The sequence below is a fragment of the Thalassophryne amazonica genome, chromosome 17 (assembly GCF_902500255.1).
Source record: "Thalassophryne amazonica chromosome 17, fThaAma1.1, whole genome shotgun sequence".
In the NCBI taxonomy this organism is placed as follows: domain Eukaryota; kingdom Metazoa; phylum Chordata; class Actinopteri; order Batrachoidiformes; family Batrachoididae; genus Thalassophryne; species Thalassophryne amazonica.
The window spans coordinates 26,805,060-26,824,029 of record NC_047119.1 but is presented as its reverse complement, the minus strand read 5'-3'; the positions used below and the strand labels follow the sequence as shown (position 1 = coordinate 26,824,029).

At 42.5% G+C, this 18,970-nt stretch overlaps 1 protein-coding gene across 2 annotated transcripts; it reads right to left on the bottom strand.

The window, feature by feature from the left end:
* Positions 1–1,721: 1,721 nt before the first annotated feature.
* fbxw5 (F-box and WD repeat domain containing 5) lies at positions 1,722–18,721 on the bottom strand. Of its 2 annotated transcripts, none has more exons than XM_034191448.1 (10): positions 18,601–18,721; positions 17,058–17,253; positions 16,759–16,916; positions 15,618–15,801; positions 15,048–15,196; positions 13,739–14,053; positions 10,018–10,201; positions 9,756–9,903; positions 3,452–3,664; positions 1,722–2,847 (listed from the first exon to the last, which is right to left on the bottom strand). In XM_034191448.1, exons 2-10 carry the CDS (start codon positions 17,242–17,244, stop codon positions 2,541–2,543), a joined length of 1,845 nt encoding a protein of 614 aa, XP_034047339.1. In that variant the 5' UTR covers positions 17,245–17,253; positions 18,601–18,721; the 3' UTR covers positions 1,722–2,540. The 2 variants fall into 2 exon arrangements, with proteins under 2 accessions (XP_034047339.1, XP_034047340.1); XM_034191449.1 differs by having other exon boundaries at positions 17,058–17,270; positions 18,601–18,696.
* Between the last annotated feature and the right edge of the window lie 249 nt (positions 18,722–18,970).

Sequence of the window (18,970 nt, the reverse complement as noted above, 5' to 3'; positions counted from 1 at the left end):
TTTCTGTGTATTGTGGATATTTGAATTAAAAATTATATTGCCAATTCCATATTTGAGGTTATTGCATCCAAATTAAAACAAGAACTCCAGTGACAATGACACTTAGAATGATACTGAATGAGGAACACAAATCTTGAAAATCTGACTAATCATACCATAACTTGAGAAATGTTTGTTCCCCTGCTCCTCCCAGGTCCTCTTCCACTAAACATGATATAAAGATTATGGTCAACCCAAGAATTCCCCCACCACCACCACCACCACCAATTGTCCGGTGCACACACACAGATCAGTGCTGGAATTTTACAAATAAGTTTACCGACGGTCAATCATTAGGGGGTAAAGGTCAGAAATTACATTTTCATAAACTGTGGCACATACGTAAGTTCTGGAATTGCCCACTAACCACTGGGGTCTAGGTCATGTCTGCCTGTTGGTTGAGAGACTCCTCCCATAACAATCTTGGTATGTCAATGAAGGTTGACCCTGAAATTGCCCTTAAAGTATTTATTTTAGCAAAAACCGAGCTAAAAAGAAAACTTTTATGTTCAACCAAATCTGCATAAAATTTGAAACATACTTATGTGGATTCCAGAATTACCCAGGCTACATTAACCAAAGGTCAATCATTTGGGTAAAGTTCAAGGTCTTTAGGCTGAAATCTCACCCTCATTGTGTTCATGCTCAATGGTACTACTACTTAATGGATTTATTTTGTTCTCCCTCAATACATTTTTTTTCTTAGAAAACATTTTAATTAATACTACTCAGATTTGTGACTTTTCATTTACATGCTTTTTTATTTAACGGAAGCACAGATGTAACAGTGAGAATACAACACATCAGAGAAAACACGAAAAAATGAGTTTTATGAGTTAAGAGTCCAGGATCAGTGGAAACATGACATGCAAGTTTGACAAACTACAACCAGTACAGAGTTTGCTAATCAAAGGACCTGACGCATTCTGTGAAATGTGTCGGTTGTCCACCACGCTGGTGGTTTGCCTGAAACTACAGTTTTTGCTCAGGTACGACTAAACCCTAAAACTGAAAAACAGGCCAACAGCTACAGCAGGAGGTACAGGGTTAACCCGTTCAATCTGGAATGTAATCCAATGAAATAAAAACATCTTGATCAGATTTTAACAGTAACAAGATGATGTGAGGGGATACTTGCAGACTTTACCTCACTGGCGTTTTCTGTTTAACGTTGTAACACAGGTATGTATAAGCTGTCAAAACTGAGCACATTTGGTCGATTATGCATGAATGGGGAAAAAGTCAATTTTAGCCAAGAGAATCCCAGGACTTTAAATAGTAAAATATTCTGACTCATTCAAAACCGGTTTCCAATATTTGCTTGAAAATCTTTAATGTTAACATGGTCACACATTAACACTGTAATCTGAACCGCTCAATTCACTGAATGCTACAGAGATGTTTTTTTTTAAAATGATTTCAATTCAAATATATTAAAATAATTGTCACTGTTGACTACACAGTATTTATCCTGATGAGATAACACAAAGTACGTACTGCGTGTACTTTGACAAATTCTTAAGACCAATTTTGAACAACTTGTGCATCCAGTTTAAATTAGTGACTGAGTCAATAAATGTGGGCTAAAACTGCACATCTGTAATCGGTAATTGTGAAAGCTGGCTAAGAAAGCCTTTTAGCACATAACAAAACTAGATGCTTTTGTTGTTTTGAAAGGGGAAAATTTAATTATTCTAATGTTCTAACAGAACTGTCTGATCACATTTAAAAAGGTGCAATCATGTCATACAACAATTAACACACTAAACTAATAAATCTATTTAAATACACTTTGTTTTGCACAATACCGACCCAATAATTAGCTGCACAAACAGCTAGCTTACAGTAAGGCAGTTTCCGAAAAACTGGAAGCTCAACATTTCTGTTAGTTTTCAGTAGTTAGTTACATTAACTCAAAAATTCCTTGACTCACATTACTCAACGGTTCCGAGTATTAGAGTGACTGATCATTTGTCACCCTCCAAACCAGCAGGTGTTCTTGGAAACTAAACGTCTTCACTTTTCATGCTTCCTGTAATTTTCAAATGAAAACTTCTTTCACACATTTATAGTGAAAGACAAGATCTGAAATGTACTCAATAATAATAAAACATTTTGCATTTATAGCCGTTTGCTGGCATGACCAACATCCAAAGACAGCATCATGTCGGCAGCACATGTACAAATTCACCTTTTACCCTCACAGATAAAACCTTCCGTGTGTTTGGATGTTTGTTTTGTATGTTTATTCTTTTTCTGTCAGGAGAATATTTAATATTGCTCCTGTTATAAAGTCTGCAGTCAGTTCTGTCATTTTATCTGATGGAACAGCACACCCTTGTGTCTAAACTTGAGTCACGCCACTTCGCACCTGCTAAAACACCCAGCACTGCTTTGGGGTTACAACGTGAGCTCAATGTGAAGCCATGTAACCACACTGTGCACGGACACGGAGTGTAAATATAATCGCACCGCAGAGGCGCATTTTCCTTCCTCCCACCTTAACTTTTTTCCAACCTGAATCCTGGTTTTCCATTTACACTGCTGGCAGGTGTGGTGTTCTTATTGAGGCCGAGCCACGAGGACAGCAAGTTGCGAGACCTCGGCGCCCGGGCGGGTGACTGTGCCAAGCGGACCATGCGCGGCGAGCGCCACACCTTAATGGTGGAGTCGTCGCTGGCAGAGAGAAGCAGCTCCTGGTCAGCGGGGCTGAACGCCACCGAGTTCACCACGTCACTGTGTGCCAGACGTGCCAGGCAGATGTTGTAATGACGGTCCCAGATGTAGCCATGCTTGTCCTCAGCTCCACTGTGGGCGGGAAAGAGTTAAAAGGATTGGTTTAATATGTGTCTGACTTTTGTCAAACTTCTTAATTTAAAGGCAATGAAAATTAAGTATCCAAGCAGACAAAACACACAACCCTTGGTGGTTACTAATGGGTGAACCACCCTCTTGTTTTGGGCTGTTACCATGGATATGTTTCAGGTTTTGGCAAAGCCTACAGAAACTCAAATCTTGAAAAGCATTAGACACCAAAATTAAATTACTTTTTCTTCTGACGGATTCAAATCAATACCCGGAGGTTTTTCTTTCTGTGTGATTAGAGAGCAAACATTGAGTCAAAGTGTCAACAGCAAAACAGAAACACCCCGTGGGTGTAGGTGCTTTCACAGGCATGTGCAAAACAAAAACAAAAGCTAAGCCTTACTTTCATGCTGTGTGATATCAATAAATCAATCAATTTTTTTTATATATATATAATAAAAGCAGCACTAAACAGTCATCATAGCTGTCACACGTCAGTTTGGTTGCTTCTATTTCAGCACTGTTCCTTTATGCTGTTAGTTCATGTCAAGCCCGTATGTCAAATTTGGAAACAGACTTTGTGGAGCACTTTGAGTCTGTGACCCACCTGGCGACAAAATCTCTGCTGACATCAAGGAAGATAAAGAAGCATTCGTCGTTGGGTGTAAAGGCTCTGTGAGCACGCAGACTCCTCCTCTCTTCTCGTAGACTCTTCAAGTCAATGACGTGCAGATCGATTTCCTCAGCGATGGGTGGTGGAGACATGGGGTCTGAGATCACGCATCCAGCCGGCCAAGCCCGGCTATTTACATAAAGGTATCTGAGCAGTGATCACAAAAGGGTAAAAAGTAAGATGGACAATAACAACAACAACAAACCTAAGATGTTGTAGAAGTGAATGTAGGCAAGGTTTGTTTTTTTCCCCCAGGCTTTGGAAAAATGTTGGTATGTACTGCGATTCACTTTAACACAATAACTCAAAAACATTAAATGCTATCATCTTGCAACTCACTATGAAGACAAACTCACTCAATTTTGGTGAAGTTTGACAAAACAGATAAATCCAAAAAGCTCTTTCGGTTTTTTCCATGTCATGTGACATAGACATGTCTGCCACCTGCTGGACAGTTAGTGGATGCTGAACTGATTGATTAGAGTAGATGTGGTTGTCAGTTAGTTTCTGCACAGAAATGTATTAAATCAGAGAAGAAACCCATTAAATGCTGACTGATTCACAGTGGTTAATCTCACACAACATGGCCATACTTACACACAACACTGGAAATGATTCTATATGAATTTGGCCGCAAAAGAAAGAGAAAGGTTCATGAGTGATACAGTTTCTGCACATAAATGTACTAAATCACAGAAATAAACTATTTAATTAACACTGGTTATGTTCTAAAACTCAAAAAGAACAGTCACAACCACACAACCGTGCAGAAAAGATTTTGTATTAATGTAACCAAGACAGGCATCTCTGGAGCTTGACATGAACCTGTTTCTGTTTCTTTCATCTTCACAGCTGAGGTATGGTCACCACTAAAGACACAGATACTTGTTAAATAAGAATATTTCAAAGTAGGGGATTCTGACTTGGATTAGTACCGTTTTTGGCATACCAGATTTTTCAGACTATGAATTAAGTTTTTTATATGTTTGCCTGGTCTTGCAACTTATGAAAAAAAGAAAACAAAAATACTGCATTATCACCTATGGCCACAATGGTACCATCTACAGGTGTGGCAAGCTGCTCCTGTATATTGATCTGGATAAAGTCCTTTCTGATGCACACTCTGGAGCAGAAAGTGGTAGTAATGCACCATTAAGGTGGAAACCAAATGCCGTAGAGCAAAGATCTGAGTGAGGAGGATGTACTGGGCATTCACAAATCATGCTTTCAAACTGAAAGACCACACTCTTGAATGAAGAGGTAAAATCCTTCATACTCTTCAATAATGAGTGGGAAAAAACTTTCATACTAACACTTGACTTGTTTGCACTTTGTGACACAGCCAAAGGACAACAAGTAGAAGGGTGAGGTTGAGGTAAAGCCAACTACAAAGTTTTAAACACATATAATGTGTAAAATGAGTATTAAACACGTCCCCATTCTTCTCAGTAAATGTATTTCTAAAAGGTACTATTGACATGAAATTTTCAGATGTTTGCAACAATCCACGTAATACACACATAGAAATCAAGCCATAGTTGTCCATAAATTATGTATAATAATATGAAATGACACAGGAAAAAAGTATTGAACCCCTGAAGGTTGTGAGGTGCAAAAAGGCATGGAAAGCCAAGACACCAGCTGAAATCTATCAGTAATTAGAAAGCAATCCTGCCCCTTGTCAGTGCAAATTAATATCAGCTGGATCAGTCCCAACTGATGTCCTATAAAATGCTGACTGGTGTTCCACAAGAAACATCTTATGATGGGTAAAAGCAAAGTGCACTCTCAAGATCTTCGCATGTTGCAAAACATACTGGTGGCACTGATTACAGAAGGATTTCTAAACTTCTGAATGTTCCATAAAGGTATCTGAGCAGTGATCACAGCAGTGTACCGAGACAATCTTGCTGCCATTTTTCAGAATGATGAAAATGAAACAAGGGTAGACATTTCAGCAAGAAAATGATCCCAAATGCACAGCCAAGGAAACTCTCAATTGGTTTCAGAGAATGAAAATAAAGCTGCTAGAATGGCCCAGCCAATCACCTGACTTGAATCCAATAGAAAATCTTTGGAAAGAACTAAAGACCCGAGTTCCTAAAAGAGGTCCACAGAACCGTCACAATTTGAAGACTGTGTGAAAGAGTGGGCTAAAATCACACCTGACCAATGCACGTGACTAGTTTTTCTTCAAGCTGTCATCTCCAACAAAGGCTTTTGTATGAAGTGTTAAATAAATTTCACTGAGTGTGTTCAATACTTTGTCCCTGTGTCATTCCATTTTGTTACAAATAACTTAATTTCTGTACTTATTTGTTTTGCTCCTTTATATGTGTGGACTGCCTAGGTTGTAACTGACATCTGTAAAAATTTCATGTCAATAGCACCTTTAGAAATATATTTACTGAGAAAAATGATGATTGTTCAATACTTATTTGACCTGTTGTATAATAAATGCTTCTTTTTTCTCTTCATGATGCACTTTTGGATGTGACTTACTCTTTTTTGTGCCAGTTTGAGAGGTCCTGCAACTTAGATATGAAAAAAAAAAATTACTGCGTCATCATCTATAGCCACAAGATGGTAAACTTTACACATGTGACAAGATGCTCCTAAATACTACATGAGGTACTGTGATTCGGAGTCTGGAGAACAACTGCTTAACAAAGCCTTTGAATTTGTATTTAGCATTTTCTTCACGCAAAGCATTTATAATTTAAATAAAAAATAGTCTTAGCACACTGCTACCTCTTTTTACTTGATGTATTTAAATTATACAAAAAACATTCATATACTTAGATTAATTTATGGGTAATATACTTTGTATAAATTGATGTGTGGACAGTTACAGGTTGTTAGGGGTTCTACGACTGGCTGGTATTGTACACAAATAAAACTATTCATGTACTTCACAAAACAGAAGCATTATCCATCCATCCATCCATTTTCTTCCTCTTTAGCCGGAGTCGGGTCGCGGGGGCAGCAGCTCAAGCAAAGCCGCCCAGACCTCCCGATCCACACACACCTCCCCCAGCTCCTCCGGGGGAACCCCAAGGCGTTCCCAAGCCAGCCGAGAGATGTAGTCCCTCCAGCGTGTCCTGGGTCTTCCCCGGGGCCTCCTCCCAGTGGGACGTGCCCGGAACGCCTCTTCAGCGAGGCGTCCAGGGGGCATCCTCCCTAGTGACCGAGCTCCTCACCCTATCTCTAAGGGAGCGCCCAGCCACCCTGTGGGGGAAACTCATCTCGGCCGCTTGTACTCGCGATCTCGTTCTTTCAGTCATGAGCCAAATCTCATGACCATAGGTGAGGATCGGAACGTAGATCGATCGGTAAATCGAGAGCTTTGCTACCCTACTCAGCTCTCTCTTCACCACGACGGTCCGATACAGCGACCGCATCACTGCAGAAGCTGCACCGATCCGTCTATCGATCTCACGCTCCATCCGTCCCTCACTCGTGAACAAGACCCCAAGATACTTAAACTCCTCCACTTGAGGCAAGGACACTCCACCGACCTGAAGAGGGCAAAGCACCTTTTTCCGGTCGAGAACCATGGCCTGGGATTTGGAGGTGCTGATTTTCATCCCGGATGCTTCACACTCGGCTGCAAACCACCCCAGTACACGCTGAAGGTCCTGATTTGATGAAGCCAACAGAACCACATCGTCCGCAAATAGGAGAGACGAGATTCTGTGGTTCCCAAACCAGACTCCCTCTACACCCTGGCTGTGCCTAGAAATTCTGTCCATAAAAATAATGAACAGAACCGGTGACAAAGGGCAGCCCTGGCGGAGGCCAACGTGCACTGGAAACAGGTTTGACTTACTACCGGCAATGCGAACCAAGCTCCTGCTGCGGTCGTACAGGGACCGGATAGCCCTTAGCAAAGGACCCCGGACCCCGTACTCCCGGAGCACTCCCCACAGGGTGCCCCGAGGGACACGGTTGAACGCCTTCTCCAGATCCACAAAACACATGTGGACTGGTTGGGCAAACTCCCATGAACCCTCGAGCACCCGATGGAGTGTGCAGAGCTGGTCCAGTGTGCCGCGACCAGGACGAAAACCACACTGCTCCTCCTGAATCCGAGGTTCGACCATCGGTCGAATTCTCCTCTCCAGTACTCTGGAATAGACCTTACCGGGGAGGCTGAGGAGTGTGATCCCCCTATAGTTGGAACACACCCTCCGGTCCCCCTTCTTAAACAGAGGGACCACCACCCCGGTCTGCCAATCCAGAGGCACTGTCCCCGATCGCCACGCGGTGTTGCACAGGCGTGTCAGTCAAGACAGCCCCACAACATCCAGAGACTTAAGGTACTCAGGACGGATTTCATCCACCCCAGGACCCTTGCCACCGAGGAGCTTTCTAACCACCTCGGTGACTTCGGCCTGGGTAATGGATGAGTCCGCCTCCGAGTCCCCAGTCTCTGCTTCCTCTTCGGAAGTACTCCTTCCACCGCCCGACAACGTCCCCAGTCAGGGTCAACAGCTCCCCACCCGCACCGTAAACAGTGCTGGTGGAGAGCTGCTTCCGCCTCCTGAGACGTCGGACGGTTTGCCAGAATCTCTTCGAGGCCGACCGATAGTCCTCCTCCATAGCCTCCCCGAACTCCTCCCAGACCCGAGTTTTTGCCTCTGCGACCGCACGGGCTGCGGCACACTTGGCCTGCCGGTACCTGTCAGCTGCCTCTGGGGTCCCACCTACCAACAAAGATAAGTAGGACTCCTTCTTCAGCTTGATGGCATCCCTTACTTCCGGTGTCCACCACCGGGTTTGGGGATTGCCGCCGCGACAGGCACCAGAGACCTTGCGATCACAGCTACGAGCAGCCGCATCGACTATGGAGGTGGAGAACATGGTCCACTCGGACTCCATGTCTCCAACCTCCCCCGGGATCTGGGAGAAGCTCTCCCGGAGGTGGGAGTTGAAGACCTCGCTGACAGAGGGTTCCGCCAGTCGTTCCCAGCAGACCCTCACGATACGTTTGGGCCTGCCTGGTCTGACCAGCTTCCTACCCTCCCAGCGGATCCAACTCACCACCAGGTGGTGATCAGTCGACAGCTCTGCCCCTCTCTTCACTTGAGTGTCCGAGACACGTGGCCGAAGGTCAGATGATACGACTACAAAGTCGATATCGACCTCCGGCTCACGGTGTCCTGGTGCCACGTGCACTTATGGACACCCTTGTGCTCGAACATGGTGTTCGTGATGGACAAACTGTGACTAGCACAGAAGTCCAACATCTGAACACCACTCGGGTTCAGATCGGGGAGGCCGTGCTTCCCGATCACCCCCCTCCAGGTCTCACTGTCGCCGCCCACGTGGGCGTTGAAATCCCCCAGGAGAACAATGGAGTCCCCAGTCGGAGCGCTATCTAGTACCCCTCCCAGGGACTCCAGGAAGGTCGGGTACTCTGCACTGCTGCTCGGCCTGTAGGCCGAGACAACGGTGAGAGACCTGTCCCCGACCCGAAGGCGTAGGGACGCGACCCTCTCGTTCACCGGAGTGAACTCCAACACCTGGCGACTGAGCTGGGGAGCAATAAGTAATGCGACCCCAGCTCTCCGCCTCTCCCCGTGGGCGACGCCAGACAAATGAAGCGTCCAGCTCCTCTTCAGGAGTTGGGTACCAGAGCCCAAGCTGTGCGTGGAGGTGAGCCCGACTATCTCAAGTCGGTATCTCTCAACCTCCCGCACAAGCTCAGGCTCCTTCCCCCCTAGCGAGGTGACGTTCCATGTCCCAACAGCCAGGGGCTGTGAGCATGGACCGGGCCGCCGGGCCACCCGCCCTCGACCGCCACCCAATCCTCTCTGCACCTGACAGAAGCATTATTGTTAACCAAAAGTTTATTGCAGTTTGACTGTTTATCTTTCTCCAAGTCAGCACAATATTTTGGCAGAGAACATAAGATATGAGGCCCCTGTATTTGAGCTCAGGCAAGATCATCCATTAATCCACCTCTGAATGCAGGGATCCTCTGAACCACGGTGGCTTTTCTGGTTGTTTACTACACAAGCCGCATTGTATTACAGCTGTTTTAATAAAATATATATCATTAAAAAAGTGACATAAAACCCGGGACTTCATATTGTCAATATATCTTTGCCTCCAGCCAGTTGTGCATCTGTAACCACCCATGATCAATGCCTGTTTAATGCTTCCCCCCATGAGAGTGATGGTTTTTGACACGTTAAATGCACTCTATACTTACGATATGTCACCATTCACTAACCTGTGATCTGGAGAAAGGCCCATACCAATAATGTGGCCATGAATATCAATAACATGGTCCAAGGAATCAAAAAACTCTTCTGAACTCCTCTCTTTCCCGAGGACAGGCCCAGATGTAGTCATCTGGTCAGGTTTGATCCTCTTAATACCTGAGGACAAAGATTGACAACCACATGAGTCACATGACTGTGTGACAACACTGTGAAATTGAACTCATTTTAATTCATTTCAGCTTTCTCACAACACTGCGGGCAAAACAATACCTATCTGGTGAGGAGAATATGTAAGGCTGCCAGTGGTGAAGAGTAGGTAAGTCTTGTCCTCTGCCTCCTCAGAGTCAGAAGGCTCAAAGAGGCTTGGATCTGGAGCCTTAGTGTGAGTTCTGCCCAACATCTGAGCCACCTGAGTTTCAATCTCTAACTCCATTTGCCCGACACACTTACGACCCTAAAAGCAGAAAGGGCGCAGGAGAAGACAACACGGGGAGACAGTGAGAACAACATCCATTGAAAGAATAAACTGAAACTTTAAAATAAGTTACAAATGACAGAAGAGCCACATCATAGTTTATCAGACGTGTCATACATAGCCTTAAATCATAACATTTTATGTTATTTCACAATTTAGCATGACAAAATTAAGTTTTCCACAGCCATTCAGAACAGTTTCTCAAAAATATATAAAACAAAAAGTGTAATACTTCAATCAATCAATCAATCAATTTTTTTTTTATATAGCGCCAAATCAATCAATCAATCAATCAACTTTTTTCTTGTATAGCGCCAAATCACAACAAACAGTTGCCCCAAGGCGCTCCACATTGCAAGGCAAGGCCATACAATAATTATGAAACACAGTCTACGTCTAAAGCAACATAACCAAGGGATGGTCCAGGGTCACCCGATCCAGCCCTAACTATAAGCCTTAGCGAAAAGGAAAGTTTTAAGCCTAATCTTAAAAGTAGAGAGGGTATCTGTCTCCCTGATCTGAATTGGGAGCTGGTTCCACAGGAGAGGAGCCTGAAAGCTGAAGGCTCTGCCTCCCATTCTACTCTTACAAACCCTAGGAACTATAAGTAAGCCCGCAGTCTGAGAGCGAAGCGCTCTAATGGGGTAATATGGTACTATGAGGTCCCTAAGATAAGATGGGACCTGATTATTCAAAACCTTATAAGTAAGAAGAAGAATTTTAAATTCTATTCTAGAATTAACAGGAAGCCAATGAAGGGAGGCCAACACGGGTGAGATATGCTCTCTCCTGCTAGTCCCCGTCAGTACTCTAGCTGCAGCATTCTGAACCAACTGAAGGCTTTTTAGGGAACTTTTAGGACAACCTGATAATAATGAATTACAATAGTCCAGCCTAGAGGAAACAAATGCATGAATTAGTTTTTCAGCATCACTCTGAGACAAGACCTTTCTGATTTTAGAGATATTGCGTAAATGCAAAAAGGCAGTCCTACATATTTGTTTAATATGCGCTTTGAATGACATATCCTGATCAAAAATAACTCCAAGATTTCTCACAGTATTACTAGAGATCAGGGAAATGCCATCCAGAGTAACGATCTGGTTAGACACCATGCTTCTAAGATTTGTGGGGCCAAGTACAATAACTTCAGTTTTATCTGAGTTTAAAAGCAGGAAATTAGAGGTCATCCATGTCTTTATGTCTGTAAGACAATCCTGCAGTTTAGCTAATTGGTGCGTATCCTCTGGCTTCATGGATAGATAAAGCTGGGTATCATCTGCGTAACAATGAAAATTTAAGCAATACCGTCTAATAATACTGCCCAAGGGAAGCATGTATAAAGTGAATAAAATTGGTCCTAGCACAGAACCTTGTGGAACTCCATAATTAACTTTAGTCTGTGAAGAAGATTCCCCATTTACATGAACAAACTGTAATCTATTAGACAAATATGATTCAAACCACCGCAGCGCAATGCCTTTAATACCTATGACATGCTCTAATCTCTGTAATAAAATTTTATGGTCAACAGTATCAAAAGCAGCACTGAGGTCCAACAGAACAAGCACAGAGATAAGTCCACTGTCCGAAGCCATAAGAAGATCATTTGTAACCTTCACTAATGCTGTTTCTGTACTATGATGAATTCTAAAACCTGACTGAAACTCTTCAAATAGACCATTCCTCTGCAGGTGATCAGTTAGCTGTTTTACAACTACCCTCTCAAGAATCTTTGAGAGAAAAGGAAGGTTGGAGATTGGCCTATAATTAGCTAAGATAGCTGGGTCAAGTGATGGCTTTTTAAGTAATGGTTTAATTACTGCCACCTTAAAGGCCTGTGGTACATAACCAACTAACAAAGATAGATTGATCATATTTAAGATTGAAGCATTAAATAATGGTAGGACTTCCTTGAGCAGTCTGGCAGGAATGGGGTCTAATAAGCATGTTGATGGTTTGGATGAAGTAACTAATGAAAATAACTCAGACAGAACAATCGGAGAGAAAGAGTCTAACCAAATACCGGCATCACTGAAAGCAGCCAAAGATAACGATACATCTTTGGGATGGTTATGAGTAATTTTTTCTCTAATAGTCAAAATTTTGTTAGCAAAGAAAGTCATGAAGTCATTACTAGTTCAAGTTAATGGAATACTCAGCTCAATAGAGCTCTGACTCTTTGTCAGCCTGGCTACAGTGCTGAAAAGAAACCTGGGGTTGTTCTTATTTTCTTCAATTAGTGATGAGTAGAAAGATGTCCTAGCTTCACGAAGGGCTTTCTTATAGAGCAACAAACTCTTTTTCCAGGCTAAGTGAAGACCTTCTAAATTAGTGAGACGCCATTTCCTCTCCAACTTACGGGTTATCTGCTTTAAGATACGAGTTTGTGAGTTATACCACGGAGTCAGACACTTCTGATTTAAAGCTCTCTTTTTCAGAGGAGCTACAGCATCCAAAGTTGTCTTCAATGAGGATGTAAAACTATTGACAAGATACTCTAACTCCCTTACAGAGTTTAGGTAGCTACTCTGCTCTGTGTTGGTATATGACATTAGAGAACATAAAGAAGGAATCAAATCACAACAAACAGTTGCCCCAAGGCGCTTTATATTGTAAGGCAAGGCCATACAATAATTATGTAAAACCCCAACGGTCAAAACGACCCCCTGTGAGCAAGCACTTGGCTACAGTGGGAAGGAAAAACTCCCTTTTAACAGGAAGAAACCTCCAGCAGAACCAGGCTCAGGGAGGGGCAGTCTTCTGCTGGGACTGGTTGGGGCTGAGGGAGAGAACCAGGAAAAAGACATGCTGTGGAGGGGAGCAGAGATCGATCACTAATGATTAAATGCAGAGTGGTGCATACAGAGCAAAAAGAGAAAGAAACAGTGCATCATGGGAACCCCCCAGCAGTCTACGTCTATAGCAGCATAACTAAGGGATGGTTCAGGGTCACCTGATCCAGCCCTAACTATAAGCTTTAGCAAAAAGGAAAGTTTTAAGCCTAATCTTAAAAGTAGAGAGGGTGTCTGTCTCCCTGATCTGAATTGGGAGCTGGTTCCACAGGAGAGGAGCCTGAAAGCTGAAGGCTCTGCCTCCCATTCTACTCTTACAAACCCTAGGAACTACAAGTAAGCCTGCAGTCTGAGAGCGAAGTGCTCTATAGGGGTGATATGGTACTACGAGGTCCCTAAGATAAGATGGGACCTGATTATTCAAAACCTTATAAGTAAGAAGAAGAATTTTAAATTCTATTCTAGAATTAACAGGAAGCCAATGAAGAGAGGCCAATATGGGTGAGATATGCTCTCTCCTTCTAGTCCCCGTCAGTACTCTAGCTGCAGCATTTTGAATTAACTTCAAAACACATGTTTTAAAAAATAGCCTGAACGTTGTACCACTAGACAGAATATGAACAGTGCGTGTGAAACACTCACTTTAAGTTAATTTTAAGTTCTCCTCACCTACTACACTGATCCAGGATGTCTCTTCAGGCAAATGTACATAATGGCTCACCTGTATTACATGATCCAGGCCTGATAGTGTGGGCAGTTGGCGGCGGGCATGAAACCTTGTTTCCCTCTGCCAGCTATCCTCTTCCTCATCCTCTTCCTCACTGTCAGAGGTTCCCAGGTCAAAGAGTAGAGGCTGGTGGTGGTGCTGCTGCCCTTTCTGCCTTTGTGCCTGAGACTGTGCCTCATAGTCCAAAAGTAAATCTGGGTTGTCATGACGCCGGCAGTGGGCCACCATCACTGTGCGGATGGTGCTGGCATTAATGTTCTGGATCTTGAAAAGTCGCTTGACCACATTGACATTCTCTGATTCAATGTCCTGGAGGAGGGAAGAAATAGATGTGAAGAAAAGATGTTGTTTGGAGTCTGCATAGTTTTTAAATTCCATATTTATAGAGGCACAGAATGCTCACCGACATTTAAAAAAAAATTACCAACATTGACCACACTGACACACTGCAAACACCCATGGACATGGACACACACTCACCCACAGACCTACTCCCATAAACACCCCCCACCCCGGACAACAAACAACCAAATCTACCTCCTCCCACCTTTAGTACCTAAACAGCACTGGCTTCTGTGCCCCCAGTGTCCACAATCACTGTCCTAAATGTGCCCCCAGTGTTCACAATCACTGCACTAAAAGCTTATAGTCACTTTTTAAATTGTAAGATGTCCTGTTTTTCTTTTTTTGTGATGTACAGTAGCTCTGTGGGAGCAGCCCCAATTTCATTGTACCACCCCCCCCCCCCAGCATACAATGACAAAGACTATTCTATTCTACTCCATACAACTGCACCGTCCTGCTCTTTCTCTCATTCATGCATATGTACTCAGTCTTTCTCCAACTTACTTTCATTCCCTTCCTCTCTGGTGAGTACCTCTGCCTCTCCAAGCTTGCCAACAAGAAATGGCTCAAAAGCCAATCCTTGATGTAATCCCACCTCCACCATGAATCTGCCCATCATTACGACTGCACATCTCACTGCTGTCACACTGTCCTCATACATAACCTGCACCACCCTCATATTCTTCTCTGCCACTTTCAACTTCTTCACAAAATACTACAACTCCTCTTTTGGTACCTTTTCATAAAATTTATTTAATCCAAAAATAGAAAATACCACTCCTTCTGCTCTTCTCCATACATTTCTCTCTGCGCTCTCAAAGCAAACATTTCATCTCTGATATTCTGTCTTAGCATGATGCCATATTGCTTACTTTGTGTGTACATGTATTCATTCTGTTGGTAAAAAATATTGTAATAGACGTTTCTTACAAGCACCAGTATCTGCTCAGAGTCTCACCTGGAAAGCTTTATTGAGCCACAGCACGGAGCAGGACGTCATGTTTCCGATCCAGTGAAGGTTCCCAGAGATGAGGTGGGTCTCGTTGAGCCAGCAGCCAAACACATCATAGGGCTTGTTCCTTACCCGCGACAACAGCGAGTAATTATCTGTACAGACAAGAGGAGTGAGACAGAAAAAAGAAACAATATATTAATAGAAAAACACTAAACACATCCAGTACACTAAGACATAAAAAGCTGACTACTACTCCTTTAAACAGATAATGATTGATGACACATATGGCACTGAATACATCCGTCACACAAATTTAGTACTTTAACCAATATTTGTGTAAAGGACTGGCAATGAGTCCTTGCTGCAAAGCAAAATGTTTGATCGGCGTGTTGGTGACCTTAAGGGCCCACATTTTTGTACCAATTTGCACATTAATGTGAAGTTAATATTGGAAAGAAAACTTTAGAAAGTGGAAAGAGTCCCCTACTTCATATATACGGCAGTTAAAGAATCATTAGACTATCACACAAAGATTAATGAAAAATCTAAAACTAAAATTTGTTTGGTAGCTACCCAGACTGATGACGGCGATTTCCCCAGAGGAGGAGTGGTGAGGGCCCAGATAGACACCAGATACCAGCAGTAAACTGTCATCTGCATTGAACTGAGAGAACTGGGTGTAGCCCCAGTTAAACTGCCGCATGCTGCAACTGTGGACCAAGGAGATATTACCATCGGGCCGCTCTGTGTCCCACAGCTGAAGATAAAAAGCCAGGAGAAAAGATAAGGAAGACAGATCATTGTAGTTATGCACTGTATATATGAAAGTCGCCATCAATCTGATGGTGTTCACTTTTGCATGCCCATTAGTGTATATAATCACTCTCTCATATTAGGAGTTTAGAAGATTGTCTGACATCAATGAAAGATAGATATCGATATCCTACTACTACTCGAAAAGCCTACCCAACCTACCTACTTGAGTTGTAACCAAGAGGAGAAATCTTGTACCATACTAATGCAATTTTAGCTTCACTTCATTGGCTTCATGTTCACGTGAGACCAGAGATTAAATTTCTGATGTTAACATCTAAATTTCCACATGGCCAAAGTCTGTCTTATCTGGTAGAGCTTGTAAAGCCTTATGTACCTTCCAATGCCTTGTGTCATCAGAATGACAGATTATTTTTGATTCTAAAACTGAAGCGAGGAAAAAAAGTCAGCAGGTTATGGGACTTTCTCTTTCCATGCTTCCTTTCTGTGGACAAGTCTGTCCACTGAGATAAGGCAGTATGATCTGATTGAGTCCTATAAACTCAAACTTAAGACATGTTCTCACTAACATAATTGCAGTGTAAAATCGGTTCCTCCTTTGTTCATCGCTTGCATAGACTGAGTACTGCACAGTGTTGTGGACTGCAGCAGCTTAGAGACCTAGAGATTTGTTGTTCAAGGACTTAGCAATCAGAAGTGCATCTGTTTGTGCTGAAAGTGGCAAACTTCTTGCTATAATATGTCCTGGCAGTAACACTCATGTCTTTGGGTATTTGGCTTTTAAGAATGAGACCCACTTGGGAAAAGCATATGGATCCATGAGGTCACTAGATAGAGGTGTTTGGTGATGGTGATACTTTTGCAGGAGAACAATGGTACAAACAAATATATATGTACTTATTAAGGATGAGGATAATCACAATAACCCCTTAACAGCTACCTTAACTGTGCAATCTTTGGAGCACGAGGAAAACCGATGACCTCTGTGAGAGAATGCCAAGTGGAGGACCTGGTCATGGTGCTCTCTCAGTGTCTGAACCTCCACACAAGGGATACAGTCAAACAGACGCTTGAACTCCCTGTACCATGACACAGCCGCTGCACAGAGACACATTATAAATTATTCAAAGATAAACTTGTACATAAACAGGGGTTAGCACAATAATAATGATACCAATCGCAAAACTTTATCTCATCACATTTTTAAAATATTTCCATGAAATGTACACCAAGTATTACCTGGGTGTCGAGGCACAGAGCGAGGGATGCGGTAGTAGCTGTAGAACAGCTCCCGCCACAGGAACTCATCTCTGGAAACAGCCAACCACTGCCTGCAGGTTAGCCCAGCTCTCAGCACAGCATCATGGGGAAGATGCAGGAAGATCTCCAGCACAAGGCTGTCCGGCAGAGCTGGGCCACAGTCCATCCTAACATCCTGAACCACAAAAAATGCTGTTAGTTTAAAGACAGTTTTAAAACACTTTCATCACTGAAGGAAAGTTACAATGGAGTTATTGAGCTGCAAAATCCCAGACTGTTGAGATTTTAGGTATAATAAAGTCAGCACGTGCAACCTGTAGTTATAATAAAATGCACACATCTCCATCTTTTATGGCATGTTGTTAGAGAACACTAAAATGTGGACCTCCGTAACATGCATCACAGAAGGCTAATACCGATCATTTCACGAGGAGCAACTGCTTAGAGCTGTAGTTTCTACTATATACATGAAATTGTATGACCACCCTTAACCATGACGATACTGACCGGGAAATATGACACAGTAGTAGTAGACTTTATACAGATGAGCCATACGGAGACCAGAGGGCACAAATTTTTAATTTATGAGGGACAAATGAGACTCAATGTCAGAAGCAAATCTTTCATACATTGAAATTTCAACCTCTGAAATAGTCTCCTGGATTATGTAGTAGTAGAAGCACCTACTGTAACATCTTTTGAAAGGCATGTGGACAGACTGTGAAGATATAAAAAGCTTAAGGCCAACTGGGAAGCTGAAACTCAGGTCATGGACATGCACACAACCAACCAATACCAGAAGATGACAGTGATATGATGTAAGAGGCTGAAAAGCCTACATGACAAGAAGAGGACCTGTAACTATATTTAAATATTTGTATATTTAAAACAGGGATCAAACCAGTTTTGTACAAAATTTTAAAACTTTAAGCATGAAATCCAAACATTATTTTCTTCTTCTAGCTTCTCAAGTGTGAGGATTCGTCGTGCTCTTTTTTGCATCTTTAGATGTTGGATTTGCATTTTTAGATGTTGGATCATAAAAAGAGATTTCTGCAGACGTGAATTAATTGTGCGCTGTGGTATTTTATAAACAGTTAATCAAAGATACTTAAGCATTATTATCATTCACGAATGACATTTGCCTTTCAGGAACTTCGTTTCTCAGGCTTGTAATTTACTTTACAGCTGTTACACTCGAGACAAAAACCAATGTCCTCGTTTTCACACTGAACTAACAGTCACTAATTAAACTTACTATAAGTTAGTAAGATATTATGTGTAAGAGTTTTGTATAAAAATGTTAAAAATCCTTGCAACAATCAGATGGCGGTTTACTTTAAAGCTACGCTAAGGTACCTAAAATGTTAGTTAGCTATTAGCTGTCATGTTTTCAACTTTTAGCTACACTCGACGACGTTTAACTTTGACAACAAACATAAGCGCTATCAAAAGCATGGTTTCAACTGCGCGTATATTAAAGGGTCGATGCAAACAGCTGTTGATACGAATTGTGACCCACCTGCTAGATCAAAGTATATGTAAGCAAAAAAGACGCGGCTAGCTCACGCTAGCTGCTAGCCTGATAAATATGAAAACAAGCCTGCAGCAGCGAGATAAGACCCTACGAGCAGAAAAACGCATCATCGATCAACCAAGAAGACAAGTAAACTGTCAGAAGTTATCAGAAATTTGTCACAATTCTTTCACTTTTAATCAAAATAAACACATTTCTTTTCATATTTTTGATAACTAGTATTGAATTAGAAAAATTATTTGTTTGATTTAGGAGTACAGATTGGACTTAACCACATTTTTAACTCATGGTTCGCAATTTTGACTTTTTACTTAAAAAAGTTTTAAAGTAAATTTTAATTACAAAGTCAAAGTTA

Excerpts from the sequence above, each read along its gene's own strand:
- fbxw5 (XM_034191448.1), bottom strand. The coding sequence starts at position 17,244 with ATGGACTGTGGCCCAGCTCTGCCGGACAGCCTTGTGCTGGAGATCTTC. Across the intron at positions 10,202-13,738 it reads GCCTGGATCATGTAATACAG|GGTCGTAAGTGTGTCGGGCA; the intron begins GTGAGCCATTAT and ends TTCTGCTTTTAG. Across the intron at positions 9,904-10,017 it reads ATATTCTCCTCACCAGATAG|GTATTAAGAGGATCAAACCT; the intron begins GTATTGTTTTGC and ends CTTTGTCCTCAG.